We start from the raw sequence: 20,554 nt of genomic DNA on the forward strand, positions 1-20,554 counted from the left end.
ATCATTTGGCAAATATTTGCATTGACATGGTTTACTTTTCTCCAAAGGAATCTCCATTCTCTCCTTGTTTTCAAAACTATGTATTATTCAATTACATCAAAATTTGACTTATAATATGACTACAAAAGAAGTTGGTAGCCATGATCCCTTTTATGAGCTGTCCAGTGATGATATTTGGAAAATTAATCATGAGGAAAAGCTCTTTAGTTAACATCAGAAGAAAGTCTATGTGAATACTCACACTGCATTTCACAGCTTTGTTTGAAGTTGTCAGATTGTTTTATCTGCCATGAACTATGACATAAATACTGGTTCACACTTCATTGGCTTGTGAAAATTATTAGCTCTAGTGACTAGAGATTTACCAGGGTCACATGGGCTCCATACTGAGAATCAAATCTGAGGTCTTATAATTGCTTTTCAGGGAAAAATGCAAAATATGCATTATGGATGGTGTGAAAATGTTTCAGTTTTCTAGTGTTAAAGAACATTTAAGCACCATTTAGATCACATAAGTCTGTTACTAGGTTACAAACATGTGAATTATGTGCTGTCAGTTTAATTTGATATTTTTAGACTGTACCTTGGGGATTTTATACCACTGTACTAGGCTACAGTGTAAACATGGCATAGAACAATTCAGATATTGTAGATTTGCTGTTGACTGTAATCTTTTTAAAAAATCCACTTTCTCTTATGAATGAGTCGATGGGCTTAAAGGTTATTGATACAGTAGATCTACCCAGGAAGAGCTGGACCGTCTTTGAGTTGATCTCAAGACAAAGCTTAAGAGATGCCAGTTCCATACTCCCACACATCTTGACCAACTCTGACATATAAATGGATCTCATCTTAAGCAACACCCACTAGCCATCAACAATGTGCTCACATTCTGAACAAAGGAGTAGGCTATTTGTAGGCAAGGTATTTATATTTGAAATATTATTGTAGGTTTGTACATTTTTCCATAATCAGCGACATTCTGACATAGTAAAATGAACCTAAGCAGGTTTAATTAAATGTCAGGCCACAGTTTCTGTACTAAAACCATTTTTACTGGATATTTATGACGATTAATTTTGGACAATATCCATTCCAAACTGTTCCGGAGAACAAAATAATAGCATTACCTATTTCATTAAAGTGTAAATGACAGTTGAGGCCTACGCCTATCTACAGTGCTATGTTTACATTACATTAAGCCTTTTTTTCCTAAAGCACAACCCCTATTAGGGTTTGCAATTATAAAGCGAACTGTAATTGGATGAGGGCTGAGATACACGTGCTACGGCTCAGTCGCCTCCCATCTTTCAATCTCTACAACAACCACAGCAACAACATTTACAGCAACGGTTTTGCCCGGAGAACTCAAAGCCGCAGAAGTTTTTTTGTTGTTGAAACATATAAGGCGATAAAATGAAGAAACAAGTTTCTTTTGCGTTTTCCCTGCCACTTGCATCTTGTATTTTGTTATTTGGAATCTCAGCTGTTTACGGTAAGTAGTTTCTTGTTTACAGTTCCCACACAATGTGCTGACCACGCTCTGTTGAAGGTTGGTGTCGGATATGGTTGTTTTATACGCGCGTTTTTCTCTTGAAAAAGTGGAACTCTTATCCCTGAGCATAATTGTAGACTATTCATTTAGGATGTGTCAGGATTGTGTTCCAAAATTCCAAATGTATTTGATTGTCAACCATTTGTACTACCAGTTCATTAGCGAATAGCGGAACCCAAGCCCCCTGAATGAAGACGAGAATACTTCACACTGGAGACCATTGGTCGGTGGTTTTCTGTGACAGTAAAATACATTTATGAAAATGAAACTTTTTTAGCGCATCAATGGGAGCAGTAATGTCAGTTAGATGTTTATGAAATGTATGGTTTCAAAGACTTCCGTGAAAGAGCACCTTAGGGCATTCTCCATAGCCTACAAGACAGCCCATTATGTTTGTCCATGCACTAGTCTCATGCCATTCCGCTCTTTGCTTTGTTTATCAAACACTTGCATTCAAGGTTCCCTGGCTTTTGTTTTTGTCCATCCAGTTCTTAGCTGGATAGTAGACATTTTAATATTCACAGCTTTGTGACCAGTCTTGTGTCCTACTGAGCAATATGCTGTTGACAAATGGTTATATTACGTAGCCGACTGTACATAAAAACTCATATTGTTCACTCTCTCAAGACAAGTGGCTAGCCTAGTTTCTGTAGTGGTGTGGCAACTGTGACCAAAACACTGAGTCACCTCTTAGGATGTGGCTTGGGAAATGCCTGGAAACAGAATCCCAGTGAAGTCTCTGAACATCCTGAAACTTATGACCACTCCAGCTGTAGACTCTGTATTTTCCCTATTAAACAAACGCAGTTAGACCTTCAGCAGGCTCTGGGAAAGAGACAGGCAAGGGACTGTTTAGCTTGTGTTCTGCTCCTCTCTCTTACCAACCGTCTCTGGAGGAGGGGATCCCTCTCTGAATTGCTCCTCCCAAGGTTTCTTCCATTTTTTCTCCCGGTGGGAGTTTTTCTGGGAGTTTTTCCTTGTCTTCCTTGAGGGTTTAGGTTGGTTGAGGGGCAGTTCTATGGGCGCATGTGAAGCCCTCTGTGACATGCTTGCGTGTAAAAAGGGCTATACAAATAAATTTGATTTGATTTGATTTGACTGAAAAGGGACAACTTTTGGGCTGAATCCAGCACTAGCGGTGGCACACAATGTTCACAAGACATTCACCTTTTTCTCTCAAAAAAAACTGGGAACAATGAGCTCAACAGTATGTTAAGGCTCAGCTGTTGGTAGGTCTCCTTAAGGGCCAGGATTGAGTTAAGGGAAATGCAAAGCCATGTTTTGTGCCATGCTGAGGCTGACTAGTGCAAACTGTTTTAATTGAGTGTATTCTTCTATGCATTCTGTGTAAGTGTGTTTTATTTTTATTGAAGTCTTTTTTTTTATTAGGCTAGTGTGTGCAATAGTGAGCGGGTGTATTTTTGTTCTGATTGTGTATCCTGGTTTTGTGTGTGTGCCCCATGGACCATTGAAAAAGCTTCCGCTTGGCCCTTGCCATCTGCCAGCAGGGTTCTCCCTTCAGGGGTCAGTCTCAATTTATCCTGATGACTTCACTGTTAATGTCAACCTTCTCCAGAGGGTTTTGTTTTTTTCCTGATGAATTTTGAATAGAACTCAATCAATGTTTCATTGCAATATGGAACCTTCTAATTTGGGCCTCAATCAGTGTCTCGCGTCCCACTTTCCAATCTGTCATGTTAAATATTTTACACACCATCTCATGATCTTAGTCTAGCCGACAACCATTTCAACTTTATTCACACTTAACTCATTCACCACTTCCTTTGGTTCATCACTTGGCCTAAATACTTGGCAATTCAGTAGTTGGGTACAGGTAATTTAATGGCGCAAATAAAAAATCTGTTATTACAGGTTCTTCTTGCATGTTTACATGCAAGCTGTAGACTAGCGAGTCACCTCCAGAAAATAGCTTGTTGTCTATGACCAAACCAGAGTATTTTTAGCAGTCCTTGTTTATTTGAGGATGGCAGATGGCTTTGGTGTTTGGGGGAAGCGCCTGAAGATTACTGAAATCTCACCTGCAGATGTAGCCTACCAGGCTTACTGTACATTTGAAGGCTTGGCTGGGCTAGCGTACAGATGAATTGGACTGAAGGTCACAAAAATCACAAATGTTAGTGCCTGCCCTTAACCTGCCAGCCATGACGGGTCATCAAACCTGGCCCACACTGCCCAACCGGTCTCATGGCCAGCCTCTTTGTGGCCTTCAGTCTCAGTGCGTTTAAGCAGTTTGGATGAGAAGTCATGAGACTTGTGACTTCATGATGTAGATTTGTCCCCTCAGGAGGGTTCTAGAACACCGAGTTCCCACGCCAGCCGGGCTTAATGCTTCTGCACGCCAGCATGGTCAGTGGTGTGTGCATGAGAGGGTAGAAGGGGTGAATGAACAGGCCCTGGGGATAGTTTATAGACACACACCTTTACGGTCTGTTTGGCGCAGATTTGTACACAAACACGTTTGTACAGACACACTTTGATATACACAGGTACACTTACACTAGCATGTACACGCACACGTGCAGAACCTGTATAACCACTGGGAAAGGGCCATCAGCTTCAGCACACCTTTTTAAGCTTTCAAACAAACCAAACTTTTTTCATAGTTGCCTTTAAATCCCAAACCTCTGACCTGTCGCAGGGTGTTTTTTTTCTGTATACCGTGGATTATTTTAAAATCCCGCTTGATAACTTTGAACCATAGCAAATGGTACCTTTTTGTAACATAGCATACATTGACCTAAGCCCTGCTTATCGTGTCAACAGATTACTATGGCATGTCTCTAACCCTATCCCCGGAATTCCAAACAAAAAACAACCCACCTGCGGATATGTAACACACCCAACAGTGCATTATATATCCGCTGACGAGTAAGCCAAACCTGTTCCTCAATGCAAAGTCAATAGGCTGCTCTTGAGATGAGGTAGTAGACAATCCGAATGATGTGTCATGTACATTGCACTCCTAGCATGTCGAACACTTAACCTACCTCTTAGCATTACCAAAATTGGAAACATTTAAACATGGATCAGGGCCATTTGAAATTGATGCCATCTTAAGTTTGTTTTCGCTTCAAGAAACCATAAATGGATAACCCTTAAGCCCAATCTTCTTTTTTAATGAAACTCCTGATCAGATGGTTAGTCATCATGTGGGCTTTTTGCTGTGTTCCTTGTCTGTGTTCCTTGTCTGAAGGCCTGGGTCATGACTCACCAGGGCCTTGAAAAACACAGTGCCCTGTGGCTGCGTCCGGCTCCGCATAGCTCAGTATCCTCTTAAAGGATTCCCATGGAGAACATATAGACTACCTTTCCCATACTCAACTTATTGCTGGATGCCATTTATGCTTTAAGGTCAAATTGTGGGCACATTTAGTGAGGCTTGAAAAGCGGTTGAAATAAATATTTGAGGTGAATTTAATCAATGGATGTGATACGAGGGATTGTAGTTTCTCTTCAGTGTTTCCTATCCTGCTCTTAATTGGGCGTTTTTAACTTTATTGGTTGATGATCAAACAGTTTTGGCCAATTAAAATTGCCCGGATGCAAGTGCATCAGTAAGCCCTTATTAACTTGGCCCTTCTCTCCATAGTCGAGGAATAAGATCATCTTAGAGGCTCTAACCCTTTCTAGCGCTTTTTGTAATGCATGTAGTCATGTGAAGGCAATTCCCGAATAAAAATGGCACTCACAATTGAAATACCAAAACGGTGATGCTATCAAAATGGCAAACTCATGTTTTTCACCCTAACACAATAGAATTGATGTGATTTTGTACCTGCTAGTAACATTCAATTGAAAGTTTCTATATTAAGTCTTCCAGCCAGCTTCCCCTAAAATGTGGGTACTCTTTCTTTATGCTGACATGATTATAAATTATGAGGACAAACAAATCTTTGTTCTTTTAAACTGCTGTGAAGGGTATTTTTCTTGAGCACTGTGGTGGTTAGACCAGTCTCCTAGCTGACCACCTTGACTAATGTGTCAGTAATTTCATTTCCTCACAGAAACCTAAGCCTGTGCCAAGACTAAATGGCACTTTAAATCCAGACTGACCGCAGAAATGATTTTTCTTGTGTATGGAATAACCCCTTGGTGCCCCAAATCTTCACACGTAGAGAGAAGATATAGCTAGCTATAAAACATTTGCATGTTTCACACTGCATTTTTGTAACTTTTTATATCAGGTTGGAATCAGTAAGGTAATTGTTAGGAAGTTCAACAGACTTGGCTCTGGAGTTTTTTCCTCCCAAGTAGCTGACTGTGTGGTAGGAAGAGGGTGTTGGCATTCCTTCTCCAAGATAACAACCAAAAACATTTGGATAAGAATATGTTGGTGGTGCCTGCTAACGCTCTGTGTCATAACCCTGAGAGACTGAAAGTCTGAATGCTTCCGGAGGTCAAGACACTGTATACTCTAGGGACCAGATCTTTGATGATTGTTAAATGTCTAAAAAGGATGTTTATACCATAGGTTCTGTATCCATTACTCCTTTATTTCTGTCACACTCACTCTATTTCTGTCACACTCACTCACACACACACCTCACTACGTCTTGGAATCTCAATACTGTAGTTTGAAATGAAAACCTTTCAAAGGCTAGTATGCCAAACCTGGTAACACATACCAAAACTGGTATCTTGTATAATTTGCTGTACTGTTACCTGGGAAAGTTTATTCAGGGTGAGTATTGTCTCTGATGCAATGTGTCAAAATAATGGGTGAAGGGAGTTTCGTCTCTCACTTCTGTGCCATTTTCACCATGACCTTGAGGGAGAGGCAGGCTCTTGTCTGACCAAAAGTGATGGCCTCCCTTTTTCAGTTGCTTTCAACAAACACTTCATTATCTCTTATGAGTAGACTATATGGTTGAGGTAGTAGTTGGGCTCTTCCAAATATGTGAACCCTTTTGAACTATACAAGTCTTGAAGACGGAAGACTATTTCAGTTGAAACAGCACTGGTGCTAATTTGAGAGAAAATGAGCACCAGTGCTGTTTCAACGGATATGTATGTGTTTAAACATCCAGTTCAGTTAGAAAGTGGGTTAGGCTAAACCTCGGCTTCCTTGACAATTATCCAACTGATAAATGTCAAGAAGAGGAAATGTGCTGGTCTCTGAAGTGTCTTCAGTCAAATTCACAAGGTCTTGTTTCCCCTCCCACATTTTGAGTGTTAGATTTCTCAAAACCTTAATCTTTTTCGTTTGTTTCGAGATTGTTCTTATTGTATTTGTATTGTATTTTCCACACATGACAGGAAGCCATGTGAAGAGTCGTTTCTTGGAATTGGCACATCAGTTAATAATTGTCAAAGACAGAATCTGGATTCTTATCAGTCAGTTACTTTCCCCATTCCTGATATTTACATAAATTGCATACATTTTCCATTAAATTCTGCCTTAAAATTTTAAACTCTGAATTTGAATGTGTAAACATTCAAACACTATTCAACTACAAAGCTAATTGTGGTTGTGCTACCAGAAGTATCTAGCAACTGTGGGTCTGTGCGGTACAGTAGCGAGTGCAGTGTCAGCAGTATAGACTGGCTCAGCCAGCCATTGATGAGTCACAACCAGCCCTGCCCAGGAATAATGTGAACCAAGAGCAGCTATCATGTTTACTCCCATTACTTTGTTGTCACTATAGACATGAAATGCAGAACTGACCAAACGACTTGCTCTTGTCGCTTATGGAATGCTAATACTGTTGAGACATTCCAAAATGTGTCGGATTTCGTGTGTTTTGACTTCCCTCAAGTCATAATTAATGTTATAAAGTTTTAATTTCACCTCCTTCACCCTAGATGCACTTGTGGATCCCATTAACCAACCCAACACAATTCTCATAATGTTCCCTCTCTCTCCCTTAGCTGACTACTGTGAGGTGAACGTGTGCAGTAATGGGGGTACCTGTGTGACTGGGACAGGAGCCCCATTCATCTGTATTTGTCTTGATGGCTACACTGGAGACACCTGCAACGACACAGAGACGGGTAAGAACTTACTTACAAGGACCAAATCACTTATCTCCACTCTCAGCTTGTCACAAATTAATAATTGAATGAAAAGGTTGCATTTAAAGCTGTTAGAAGAATCTGTGAGCTGTAACAGTTTTGTTGCTATTTTCTACACTGTCAGTGATGTAAGAAAGCATGAAAGACTAGTGTTAGTGTCATGAGAACTTCTAAAGCTCGCCAAAATGGTCTGCAAATTCACATTTGTCAGGGGAGGATGTCTTAACGTGCTTTGCTACCGTAGGGCCCTGCAACCCCAACCCCTGCAAGAACGATGCCATCTGCGAGTTGACTGGCCACTCGCGCCGCGGGGACGTCTTCAGCGAGTACGTCTGCAAGTGCCAGCAGGGCTTTGACGGAGTCCACTGCCAGAACAGTAAGACCTTCCCCTCCGCTCTGACCAGTTGCCCAGTTTAGATAGTAGATGGAATGTTGCTGGCAGCACATACCCACACACATATTCAGAAGGAATATATTTGCCACTCAATCACTGAGGTTAGTTAAACTGCGTGTTTGGGCAAAGGGATCCTTAGTAATGCTGTGCTAACTTGCCAAAAATCAGTTTGACGGCCCATAACTTGAACTTACTCCTACAAGCACTACAAAGCCTTAACTAACATGACTAGGCCTATTAGATAGCAGCAAGAGACTACTGCATTAGCATTAGCTTCCCCCAAGCAGCAACACTGCAGTTAGCAGTAGCTTCACTCAAGCAGCTGTTGTCCTCATGGGACTGCCTGTCCGGATATGGCAGCCTTCTGCTTTCAACTGACAGAGCAGTAACACTGAAGCATGTGAACAGCCTAAAGCTCTGTACACAGAAACAGATGGTGACTGTGTGCTGTGGTACGGAATGAGGTTTGCAGAAACTACACAGATTTATTGGACAGGTCTTGATGCAACTCTTAGATCTCCAAAGTTAACACTGTTGTGTACACGCAGGTTTTCGGTGTAATTCTCTGAAAAGGGGGCACGGAAGTGTGTGTGTGTGTATGCTTGAGTATTTTCTGGAACTTATTTGGACTAATGTGTATTCAGGGTTTCTCTTAGCTGACGGGGCTTAGAAGGTGCAGATGGACACAAGCGCATGTACACACACAATCAAAGACCTGCAGTGGTCAGCACTCTCCGTCGTCTTTTTAACTGCAAAGTCATCCTCAACTGCATATGCAACCTGAAACAGTTAGATAAGGTAAATGATAGCTCTGTTTGTGACACTGTTGAGAAGGGTTGCCTTTTTTATGTTGAGGAGCACTAGGTCCATTTGGAACAGTGTTATTCTATCTCCAAGCAACTTTCTATTGTTTCAAATTACATCTGCCCATGGACATTCACACACTTCATATACGTATTTGACTTTTGATAGATTTATTGGTTGTTTTGGCTTGAAAAGCCTTTACACCACATTTACACAGTCATGCTTATTTGATATGAGTTTACGACTGTCTGTGAGAGCCACAAAACTGTTATCTGTGTTCTGTTTGGCGGCCTCCACTAGAACCCAGATCGGAGAAGCTTTTACTCTAATTAGATAACGTCTCGAGGACTGTAAGAAAGATAATATATTTGACTGGATAAGTATATGGGTGCCCTAAGTTCTGCTCATGCATAAAGGCCTGTCATTCCTACTTATTTTAAAAGCTTGGTCGCTGTGTTGTGTAATTTTCTTCTGTAGTATGCGAGTGTGTGTGAAGCCAGAATTTGATAGTCTGTGTGTGTGTGGAACAGCATTTTTGTGTTTGAGAGTATATTACGATAATTTAATATATTAGTGTACAGTATATCTGTTTCCATGCAGTATGGTGCAGTCTCTGTATTCTTATGCAGAATGTTGCCAGTCTGTTGTCAGGGCTGGGAGAGAAGGTCCAAATCAGAAGTGCACAGGAGCAGTTGATAAGCATTCACCAGTTAACAGGTTGATATAGTCACCCCCCCCCCACTCAATACAGATAGACCCCCAAATATGTGTTGCACAAACACATCCATACATGCAGCAAAAGGATATCTCTTCTAAAAATGTCTATTTCTCACACACACAGGCTTGCATTTACTTCTCACATACTTGGCACATGCTTTCATGCACACACACACACACACACACACTCATGCTCCTCTTGGTTCAATTACAGTCCCTGGCCATTCCCTGCATGTCCCCCCCCCGTCCTCTCCCTGCCTTTCCATCCACTTTATTACAGCCTCTATCAAATAAATAGACAAAAAGGGCCCCCCAAAAATAAACAAATGAGGAGAAAGCGAGCAGCGGCGATGCACAGCCACCACGTCAGCGGACCTCGTCACTGTTGCCAGGTTAAAAAGTAGCAGAGGCGGAAAAATTAATAAAGCTTGCCTCAGCAATGTCACAGTCTCCGTTCAGGTCTGACACCAGCACTTCTAGCCCACTGTGTGAAATCTGCTGGAAAGCTTCAATAGGGAGGCAGTAAGGGCTGTGTCCAATGCTGTTGACTCAGTTAGGTGTCAGACATATCTGCTCAGTTGGTTGAGATTGATGGGTGGGGTTGGATTGGCGTTATTGGTGGTGACCTGTACTTGTTTTGTAGGGATATTTGGGGCTGTGTGTTGTTTCTGGAGGTTCTTTTGACCACACCCAGGATGTGGTGAAGTAAGTTGTCTGGGCTCCTTGCCCCCTAGGGAGTGGTGTATGTTTTGTGTCTGTTTATATGAGTGGGTGTGTGGGGATTCAAAACTGGTTACACACAAATTGAAATGTAGGAAAAGCTACGTAAACAGTCATGGATTCACAGCATCATGTGTGTCATATTCAGTTCAGGCATAGACACGATTTCAAAGCAGTTGAACAATAATCGTCTGCACTTTATTGTCTATGCTTCAATGTTTTTAATGAATGTGTCAAAACTCTAGCCAAGTTGTGCTCACATACATTAATCAATAGTCAAATAACCCTAACCTTACCAGTCACAGATCAACTCTAGTCGCTAGTTCAAGATCTGTCATCTGTAGTAGGGCAGAAAAACATGGTTTCAACCTTTCTATTTAGAACTCCATGGTCTCTGGTGTAGGAACTAGTCTATTTTAGGAGCACTAGAGGTCCCCTATGAGCTTCAGCTAGTCACAACACACATTTCCTTTTAAGAAAATTACAACTTTTGATACATTTCAAATCGCAACCCTTTTAAACTTTTTTTTTTTCTTCTGTGGCCAGTTCTGGCAGCGTATTTCCATTTATGGCTTCAGCAGTTGAACTGACAGTATGTTCTTTAAAGGTGCAATATGTCTCTTCTTTGGATTTCTCCCAAGGCCAAAATAGCACTAAGAGGTAGTCCGGACAAAAACGCATATATGAATCAGATCAGTGATCCGTTTACATGCAGGAAGAAGAGGCTCAATTCTCTCGGGTCAGTATCTCCTGTCACTCATTAGATTGTACCTCTTGAGACCCATGGCAGTGCCAGTTCAGTTTACCCCCTCACACTACCACACGGCCAACATACAAACGTCTGATGTCCATACAACTTAAAGCAACTCTCTTCATGCTTAAAGTTCAACTCACTCACCAGTCACATGCCTACTGACCTTGTTCTCTATTGATTTGGGTTTCAAACAAGCGACATGAGATTCGTATTGGTTTTCTTCATGTAGAGCCAAAGCTTTATGACAGAGTTGATGGCATTATTTGCAGCTTTCTAATTGTCCTTTTGTGTATTGCTCCTTTCCGTAGGCCCATGTTCTCAAGAATCGAGACTCGTTGGTTATGATATGGCTAGGCTAAGTGTACATTCCTACATTGGTGTAAGATATAGCAAGCTGATCCAAGATGTCGTAAGAGAACAGAATTACACCCACACACACACATTCAAACACCCACTCATAGACATCAAAGCAACCCACTCTTTGGCTCCAATCTGATCTATCCTTCACCATGTGATCCCTGGCCTCCTGACCTCACGCACTCACACAGATGCAAACACGTGGCACGTCACCCCCTTCTGGAGCCGCAGACGGCTTGGATCTGGAGGCGGAAGGGGACGGGGGGACGGGACGTGCAGTGGAACACTTAAACGGGATGTTGCCTTGTCCTTAGGCCTCTACTGGTTCTCACACCTCTTTAAGTGGATTATGTGTATGGCAGGATGACGCCTGTGTCCCACCGGGTTGTCAGACTGGTCAACAGTGTGCCCAAATCCTCTTAATGCATCGAGAGAGCCAGCTACTGACGCACTCAAGGAACGGTGTCTGTGGTTTATCTCTGTATTTTTACACTTTGGGACAAGGTGGTCTGTGCATGTTTGTGCTTTGTTATCTTATCTTAAAGACTCATGAACCATATGCACTCCAAACACAGTTATGAAGTTTAATGGTCTCAGATGTTTCCAAATCTGGCATGTTAAATCCTATAGAAATGGTGTAGTTCTTTTGAAATCAGTCAAGTCTACTGACTTGGGAGGACTTGACCTTTCCAAGTACATACTGAATTGTGTAGTCTGTGCACCCATGTGGGCATGTGTGAACATGTCATGACCCTGCACTTTCCTGTGTGTGTGTGCGCCTATGCCTATCTACACATGGCAAATTAGGCCTCAAGAGCTCAATGCCCTAAGGGGCTCCACAGTGAAAGGTTCATTTTCAGTGTGAGGCTTCCTGACAGCACCATCCTCTTCATCACGGGGAGACTAGTGAGATTTAAGTTTCCAGCTTTGCAAATATGCTAAACACCTAAACAATGAAGGAAATGTTCAAAGGAACTTTAGTCATGCCTAAAGTACTTGTGGGCGAGAGATTAAAAGCGAGTGTTTCTTGATGCACACTGCTGAAATCTCACTATATCCTCTGACAGTTACTGAGCCTCAGCTCATGGATTGGTGGAAAATGTATGAAGGCGCAGTGCGCCATCTAGGGGTGAACCAAGGGTTACATGGAATATTTTAAGTATTTACTTGCGAAAAATATATCTAAATCATAAGTGAACCTTGCAACCTATCATCTTTCGCTACAAATATGTATGTGTAGATTCTGGTTTTCTTTTCAACATGACACTTCTCTTTTATGTCATATATATATATTTTATTAGATGTGCCAAGGAGTGATGGACACCATCATGCTTGCGTCTCCTTGCAGATGTGAACGACTGTGCTGGACAGCCCTGTAAGAACGGGGGCTCCTGCAAGGACCTGGACGGAGACTTCAACTGTCGATGCCCCTCACCCTATGTGGGGAAGCACTGCCAGCTGCGTGAGTGCTGTCCTCCAATCAGACACTACAGAGTACCACTCATTAACCCTTAACCTTGGTTAAGTCCAAGCTGGACTCTCAACCTGAAAATAGCATAATAGATAGAATTAAATGCATTTGGCCAAATGCCACTAAGAATGTCAGATAGGGGTTTTGTAATTAAGATGATTAATACATGCTTTTAGAGGACTTGGAAGCCTTTTTGTATTGGTTGAATTGTTTATTTATGTATATGTTTATTTATTTGGATGGATAGTTCCGTAGCTCATGAGCCTTCTTTTGATACAATTGGGGAATATTTAGATTTTTTTTAAAGCCACATTGTCAACCGTTTGTGTATGTAGGCTTGAGTAAAAAAAGGGTTAGGGCTAAATAAAAGGGTTAAAAAAATTAATAATTATTGTAATTTTATTTAATACTGATATTTAAGCACTGTTAACAATGTGCACCAGGCACTATAAAGTTAAACGTTTTTTATTAACAGGTTTTGTTTATGCAAATTGCTCATCACCGGGTTTCTCTAGATTTTAACCCTCCTATTCCCCCCAGGTTGCATCTCTCTGCTGGGTATGGAGGGTGGCGGCATAGCAGAGTCTCAGATCTCTGCATCCTCTGTTCACTACGGCATACTGGGGCTACAGCGCTGGGGCCCTGAGCTAGCACGCCTCAACAATAAAGGCCTGGTCAATGCCTGGACCTCTGCCTCGCACGACAGGAACCCCTGGATAGAGGTGAGATGTTCTGGTTAGGGAGTGGCGACTGTGGCTATGTCTCCGCTGCAGTTTGCTGACCAGAGGTTGCATCTTCATTTGCTCCAGACTACAAATTAAGAAGATCTAGATTGCTACACAGAACAGGCAAAAAAGATGCACTGTCCTCTGTTTCGATGGCTGTGACTTATCTCACATTCAGATCAACATGCAGAGGAAGATGCGTTTCACGGGCATCGTAACGCAGGGCGCCAGCCGCATGGGCACGGCCGAGTTCATTAAGGCCTTCAAGGTGGCCTCCAGTCTGGACGGGAGGACCTACACCATGTATCGCCTAAACGGACAGAAGAAAGACAGTGTAAGGGCACATGCTGACAACAACTAGACTGGATTTCATATGTATAAATAGAAGAGAGTTCACTCTAAAGTAATAAAAAACAAACATTTAACGAGGTAGTACAATTGTAAGATGCATGTGTAATGCCTACTTTTAAGAAATGTAGAAAGGATCTGGGTTTTACTACACAACAGTATTTTTTTCCATCGTTCCAGTTGTTTTTGATAAAGTGAATGATGGCTACTTTTAAGAAACTAAAAATGGGTATTTAGATCCTTAGAGACATGTAGATGTACATATACATTTAATATAAATATATATATGGCTTTTTTCCATCACTCCAGGTGTTTGTGGGGAATATGGACAATGATAACACCAAGACCAACCTGTTTGACCCCCCCATCGTGGCCCAGTTCATCCGTATCGTACCTTTGGTGTGCCGTAAAGCCTGCACCCTACGCATGGAGCTTGTGGGCTGTGAACTCAACGGTAAATACACACACACTGTCAATGTTTATTGGAGCCATTAAGAAACTTTTTTTGATAAGAGTATACACAAATCAGTCACAAAGTCTCAGTTCCCTGTTTCTAAACAGTGTTTTCCAGCTATCCCAGTCAGTTCTTCAGTTGACATCCCCTAAAGGCATCAGAAATTATTTCCTGGCCATATGGATGTGTTTTGCGGCAGAAACATTGGCAAGAAGTCTTCTTAAGTAAATGAATCAGATTAGTTGGACTCAAATGTAGAACGCGTGCGTCATTTCATCTTCATAAAGAATTGTGTCCTTGTGCAGAAGACTAAGATAAGCTGGAGTGCTTTGATGTTTTCCCTGCTTCAACTAATTCCCATTCAAAGCGTTCTTTCTTTTCATGGTGCCAGTGGCTGTTGAGCACAAACTGGCTTGGTTCCCCATAGCAGTGTGTGTGTGTGTGTGTGTGTGTGTGTGTGTGTGTGTGTGTGTGTGTGTGTGTGTGTGTGTGTGTGTGTGTGTGTGTGTGTGTGTGTGTGTGTGTGTGTTAAAACAATAGTCAGGAGCGAATATGTTCTCTGTAACTGTGCTGGGTTAGTTTGTGCTTGGAGAGACTCAAGATACAAAGACACATAGCTTTGGCACACTGTGAGACAACTTTTATATTTCCATCCACAAATGTATTGAAGAAACTTGTAGCAATTTATCAGATGTTGTGTATCTATGGGCTGGCTTCTGGCAGGGTGCTCTTACATTCTGTGCATACATTCCACACACACAGAAAACATCCTGCATAATCCTGTGCATGTTTATAGGAGAGGCTTGATGTTACCAATTAGACACCTACTTTGTTAACAAGCTTGACTCTCAAAGTGCCGTACTGAGACATCTAGGCTTAATTCATTGTAGCCGACAATCTGGAACATGTTGGACTCTCTCCACTCAAGAGCAGAACTCCAGTTAAAACAAATTGAGATTGGATGAGATAATTTCCGATATTACCAGATTGTTGGATTGGGGCAAGATGCTATCGCCGTGTTGACATGTGGTACACAGCACTAGCTTGTGCTTGGCTCCACTAACTTGCATTGGGCCTTTTTAACTTTCCACAGGCTGAAAAACCTTTCTATACTTGCATGGCTGGTATGTTTGTATTAACCCCAGTGCTATCCTCTGACTACCACCATACTACTGCACTGTCCATCCTGTCTGCATTCTGATCATCTCTGGATTTATCCGTGCTTCATGTCTGGCTGATTTTGGGCTGCTTCCATGTCTGTCCTGTCTATCATACTTCTCTCTCTTGCTTCTCTCTTTCTGTCTTTCCACCTCTCTGTCTCCAACTGGTCTCACTCCGCAGTGTATTCAAACACGGCAGGTTGCTCCGAGCCGCTAGGCATGAAGTCCCGACTGGTGTCAGATCGCCAGCTGACAGCCTCCAGCACCTTCAGGACCTGGGGCATCGAGGCCTTCACCTGGCACCCACACTATGCCCGCCTGGACAAGCAGGGCAAGACCAATGCCTGGAGTGCTGCCACCACCAACCGCTCTGAGTGGCTGCAGGTAAGGGTAGAGAACCCTAAGGTTGATGGAAGCCTTGTCGCTAGGGGGTTCTGACTTGGTTGTCACTGGTTTTTACTGGGGCAGTGGAGACAGAGGTCAGTGTGTGGATTTTAATTGTTTTTCGCATCCTGCACCTATCACCAGGTGGACCTGGAGTCCCCCAAAAGGATCACTGGCATCATCACCCAGGGAGCCAAGGACTTTGGCTCTGTCCAGTTCCTCTCTGCTTTCAAGATTGCTTATAGTGATGATGGGCGAAACTGGAGCATTTTGAAGGATGACGACACCAAAGGAGACAAGGTCAGTTTGAGGGACTGAATAAAGCAATATTGGCATATAATGACTGCACCCTTTTTCAACCAGATAGTTTAGTGTTAAGGCTCAATTTACCCTAATGTATTATTGTCTGAACTTGAAGCCAAACAGGTTTTTGCCGGAATAATTTTGCTAGGTGATCGTCCAAAGCCTACTCTGTTTGTGGTTGAGATGAGTCCACTGCTTAGTTCTTGTAAGAGACACTCATTGAAATGCAAAATGTTTGTAGTATCATGTTTGTAGTGGCTCTTATGACTAATCAAATTGATCAAAACAAGCAACTTTTCATCGCCGTCCACTTAATAAGTGCCGTCTATTTAAATCCTTTCATGATACTTGACTTGATTTGGACCATATGTTGAGATTTTTCTAGACCAGACCCAAATCAGGTTACCTTCCAGATGTGCAGCTGTGAGTATAATTTGGGACCAAATGTGATTAGTTCCCATACATTTTAGAAAGAGAGTTTGAGCCACAAAAAATGTTGGGCTTGTTGCAGATTGTGTGATGAGCTCTCTGTGTGTACCTTACTTTAATAGCTTCTTGTGATATTATTTCCAGATCTTCCCAGGCAACAGCGACAACAATGTCCACAAAAAAAATGTATTTGAGCCACCGTTCTACGCCCGATTCGTCCGCGTGCTCCCGTGGGCATGGCACGAGCGCATCACCCTGCGAATGGAGTTGCTGGGCTGTGATGAGTAGCCCCTCCCACCAGTGACCATTCCCTCCCCTCCTCGTTCCCCTCTGCCCCCTTTCTCTCCTATCCCCCAGAGCCATGCCTGCACTGCCTTGCTGCTCACACCCCTAGAGGGCAGCGGAACACCACCACGCCGCACCACACAAACCCAGGACTGCTAGAGGAGAAAGATGTTACCCTTAACCACTGATGCAGGGTCAGACCTATTTCACCCTTCCACTAGTTCCTTACAGAAACACTGGAAGAGATAGCTGACCGTAAGTCTGCATTTTAGGGCAACCAAATTATTTTGTTTAAGTCGGACCTGCATCAACACTGAATCTGTCCTCTCTAGTCTACGACCTTGTCTTAATACTCTAGGTCCATCCTTCCTCATTTTCTTTATTTGGGTAGATTTGAGGGGAGATCCAACTTGATGGGATGGAACGAATTATCCCTTTACACTTGTCATATCAGATTAATGATTGATAATGAAGAGAGGAAGGATAGATTTTCAAAGTATTGAAACAGGGCCAAACTTCTAGAAGCCTGACTGAACCTGAGACCCATTGCTAAGGATGTACAGTACAGCTACACAGCCAGTAAATGTTTCTTTCTTTTTTTAGACAAATGTGTAATGTTATCAAAATACTAGTGTGTGTGTATTTTTTTCTTTCATTTCAGTATTCTGAAACCATAGTTTTAGGGGTTTTCTCTGATTGGGATGCTCAGTATGGCAAAATCAATCATACACTTGATACGTTTTTTGTCTCCAAAAAAAGATGTATACTAAACGTATTTAAAATATTTGTCATGTTTATGATGTTGGTTAACGATCATTATTGAATCGTTATGTTTTGATTTTTGGATAGTGAATATGCTATATCCTGTGCAGTGAGTAGAGGAGATAAAAAGCATGTCTTCAGATATTAGTTGGACTCTGAAACTATATTTGTAAACTATTGTGAACTTCAGTGCTGTCCAGAACCACCTCATTAGTTTTACCCAATTTGGTTTTCTAAAGTGTAGTGCAACTCTAAAAGTGAGACGTTGTCTAACTTGCAGTAGTTTTCTTTTGGACAAACACCTCAGACTGCTTTATCCAGGTATTGTATTTATTATTAATTAGATAAACCACAAACGAAATTTTTGGGGAAATTTATTTGAGAATTGCAAGTTTGTTTTAGACAGAGGTTGAGACAGAGCTACTTACATTGTATATGCTACTGAAATTCACATAATTGTTGATTTAACTAGACTAACTAGCTAGACTCAATATCACTTGCCTCGCAAAATCGCAATTTGGGGTTTTCAAGGTAGTTTATTTAACTATTTTAATTGGCACTTCCAGAATAATAGCTGAAATATTTTTTAGAGATTGTGAAACCAAAAAATAATTTGCATATGAAGAACCACCTTTACACATTCAGTTCAATTTATGACAAACAAAGATTTTGTTTGTTGAAGAACAGTTATGGCTCCACGTGTTATTAAGTGTTAGTGCGGATTTATAAACAGAAGTAAAGAACTAGTTAGTTATTTTCTGTATATAATGTAATATTGTTTTTATTTTTGAAGTTCATTGACATGTTTCCAGCAGACATAAACCTATTCCATCCATCTTTGAAATGACAGTCAAATTATGCGAACTATTGAAAGCTGCAGCCCAACTGATAAGGGGAAGAAGCCAGATCAAATTTAAAATGATTCTACGGTTGCCCTGCACATGTGACATGACCACAGCAATCAGCATATCCTTCTTAGGTCATACCACCACCCCCCCCCCCCCCCCCCCCCCCCCCCATGGGCTTGTGCAATAAGAGTTTTGATTTAAGTTAAAGAACACACAAATGGCTGTAAAGAAAAAATAAAGGAAAAAAAAGAACAATGTAAACACGGGCAGTATTCTTCTAAATAAATGCATGTGAACTGTAACGTCATTGCAAGGTCATGGATGGATAATGTCAAACACTGTAAAATATTTGTTATTGTTTCAGAGTTATCTTAAGTCTGCATGCATTGTTTTTGCAGATTTCTTTGGGTTATATTGTAGTGGTTGATGTTGTTTTTTTATCTAGATTGTTCATCAGACTCAAACTTTTCCTATACTTACAATATGTAGTTTTATATTATTCATGACAAAATCTTTTTTATGCTTCTTAAATCCCAGTTCTTTTCACACAGACCATCAAGTATTTTGACCAAATTGTATTTTTCGTGTTTATTTTTTAACCTACCCTCATGTTTGGTCTTTATATCTATGGGCAACATAAATAAATAATTGAAATGCAGAACCTCTCAACTTGTATATTTTAACCCTGAGCGTTTCAATATCACCGTCAGCTTTATTTTCATTTCGCATTTGCGAAGTATGAAATATAAAATGGTTGGCTTAAGATATGAATCCTTTAGAAGACAGAATTAATTGCAGGGATTTTCATTTCAAAAGGGCAGAGAATCTTGGGGACAATTTTAGCATTTATCCCCCCCCTCCCCCCTGCAGGCTAATCTCCCCCCTCCTGCAACAATGTTACAATATCTTAAACATTGTTATTCACCATCAGCACCTTCTACAATAACATATAAGAAGCACACACTGTGCCACCCTATGGTGTGTGCTAAACTACCAGCACATTAAGGGTAGGTCGTTGGCCATTGTATCAGTGGCATATTAGTTGCACAGCGACCTCTCAACATACTATTTTATACTTAGTAAATCAAACACCACTGAATAACATTTTCTAAATTGTAAACAATACCCTTTAATGATTCTTTACAAAACGAGTTAACTGTGTCATTTTCTTAGACTAATGATTTCCTTTATAATTTGGACAAACTCAGTCATTTACAGCTAAATTACAGAGTAATGTCACTAACCATCTGTTTCAACACTAATGAGGACACTTACAGCTGGAGTGTGGATGTGAGTGATAGTTCTGTGTACTCCCCCTGGAATCTCACTCGTTGCAAATATTGACAGACAGATTCAGATGAAGGGTGCAAGACCAGAGAATGACAGGAAGACCTGGGGACCCAAGGTGGCCTCCGCAGGAAGGGTTCCCTGCACTGAAAACAGGCCTATTTTAGATCAGGTATGTGCTACTAAAGCAAATACATCTGTATCTCTATGGAATACTGTAATTAGAAAAAGTGAAAAATAAATATTTAAATAAACAATTTGTAAAAAGTCATTCGATCTGTTAACACAGGTTTAGCTGAATTCTAACTTCGGTGCTAAATTCAGTCAATTGTTTATCTCTTCGGCCTCAACATTTACTGATATCAATGAAAGACTTATATTGTATCATAAACATAGAGATCTATGTAATGATCACAAAAATAATTTGTCAGCAAACAATTGATCTCACATCATGGCCTAGCATTATCTCTCATAAACACACACCTGTGGGACTAAACCCTGAAGATTGCAAGCCACCATTTCCTCTGCGTATTTACAGGTCAACTACTAAACTCCTATGAGTCACTTGCCAAAACCACACACTCATCAACTCTCCTTTCATGTTCCACACACAGCTCTTCACCCAACACAAACTGACTCCCTCTGGGTCTAAATGGTGACCTTTGAAATTACACGCCTGCAATTTACATGGACCTGGAATTTGAACCCCTAGGCCAAGGCCTTTCATCTGTGCTTTGGGAAGACCGTTGAATGGGTTCTTCAAA

General features: G+C 41.4%; 1 protein-coding gene across 2 annotated transcripts; it reads left to right on the top strand.

Moving 5' to 3' along the window:
• The first annotated feature begins 1,296 nt into the window (after positions 1 to 1,296).
• On the top strand, positions 1,297 to 19,161 carry mfge8b (milk fat globule EGF and factor V/VIII domain containing b). 2 transcript variants are annotated; one of them, XM_047033994.1, is made up of 10 exons: positions 1,297 to 1,495; positions 7,445 to 7,567; positions 7,833 to 7,964; positions 12,683 to 12,796; positions 13,346 to 13,527; positions 13,709 to 13,864; positions 14,188 to 14,332; positions 15,674 to 15,876; positions 16,021 to 16,176; positions 16,753 to 19,161. In XM_047033994.1, the coding sequence occupies exons 1-10, from the start codon at positions 1,417 to 1,419 to the stop codon at positions 16,894 to 16,896; spliced, it is 1,434 nt and encodes a 477-aa protein (XP_046889950.1). In that variant the 5' UTR covers positions 1,297 to 1,416; the 3' UTR covers positions 16,897 to 19,161. The 2 variants fall into 2 exon arrangements, with proteins under 2 accessions (XP_046889950.1, XP_046889951.1); XM_047033995.1 differs by having other exon boundaries at positions 1,299 to 1,495; positions 15,692 to 15,876.
• The last annotated feature ends 1,393 nt before the right edge of the window (positions 19,162 to 20,554 follow it).

Source organism: Hypomesus transpacificus, chromosome 14 (assembly GCF_021917145.1).
Source record: "Hypomesus transpacificus isolate Combined female chromosome 14, fHypTra1, whole genome shotgun sequence".
Lineage (NCBI taxonomy): Eukaryota > Metazoa > Chordata > Actinopteri > Osmeriformes > Osmeridae > Hypomesus > Hypomesus transpacificus.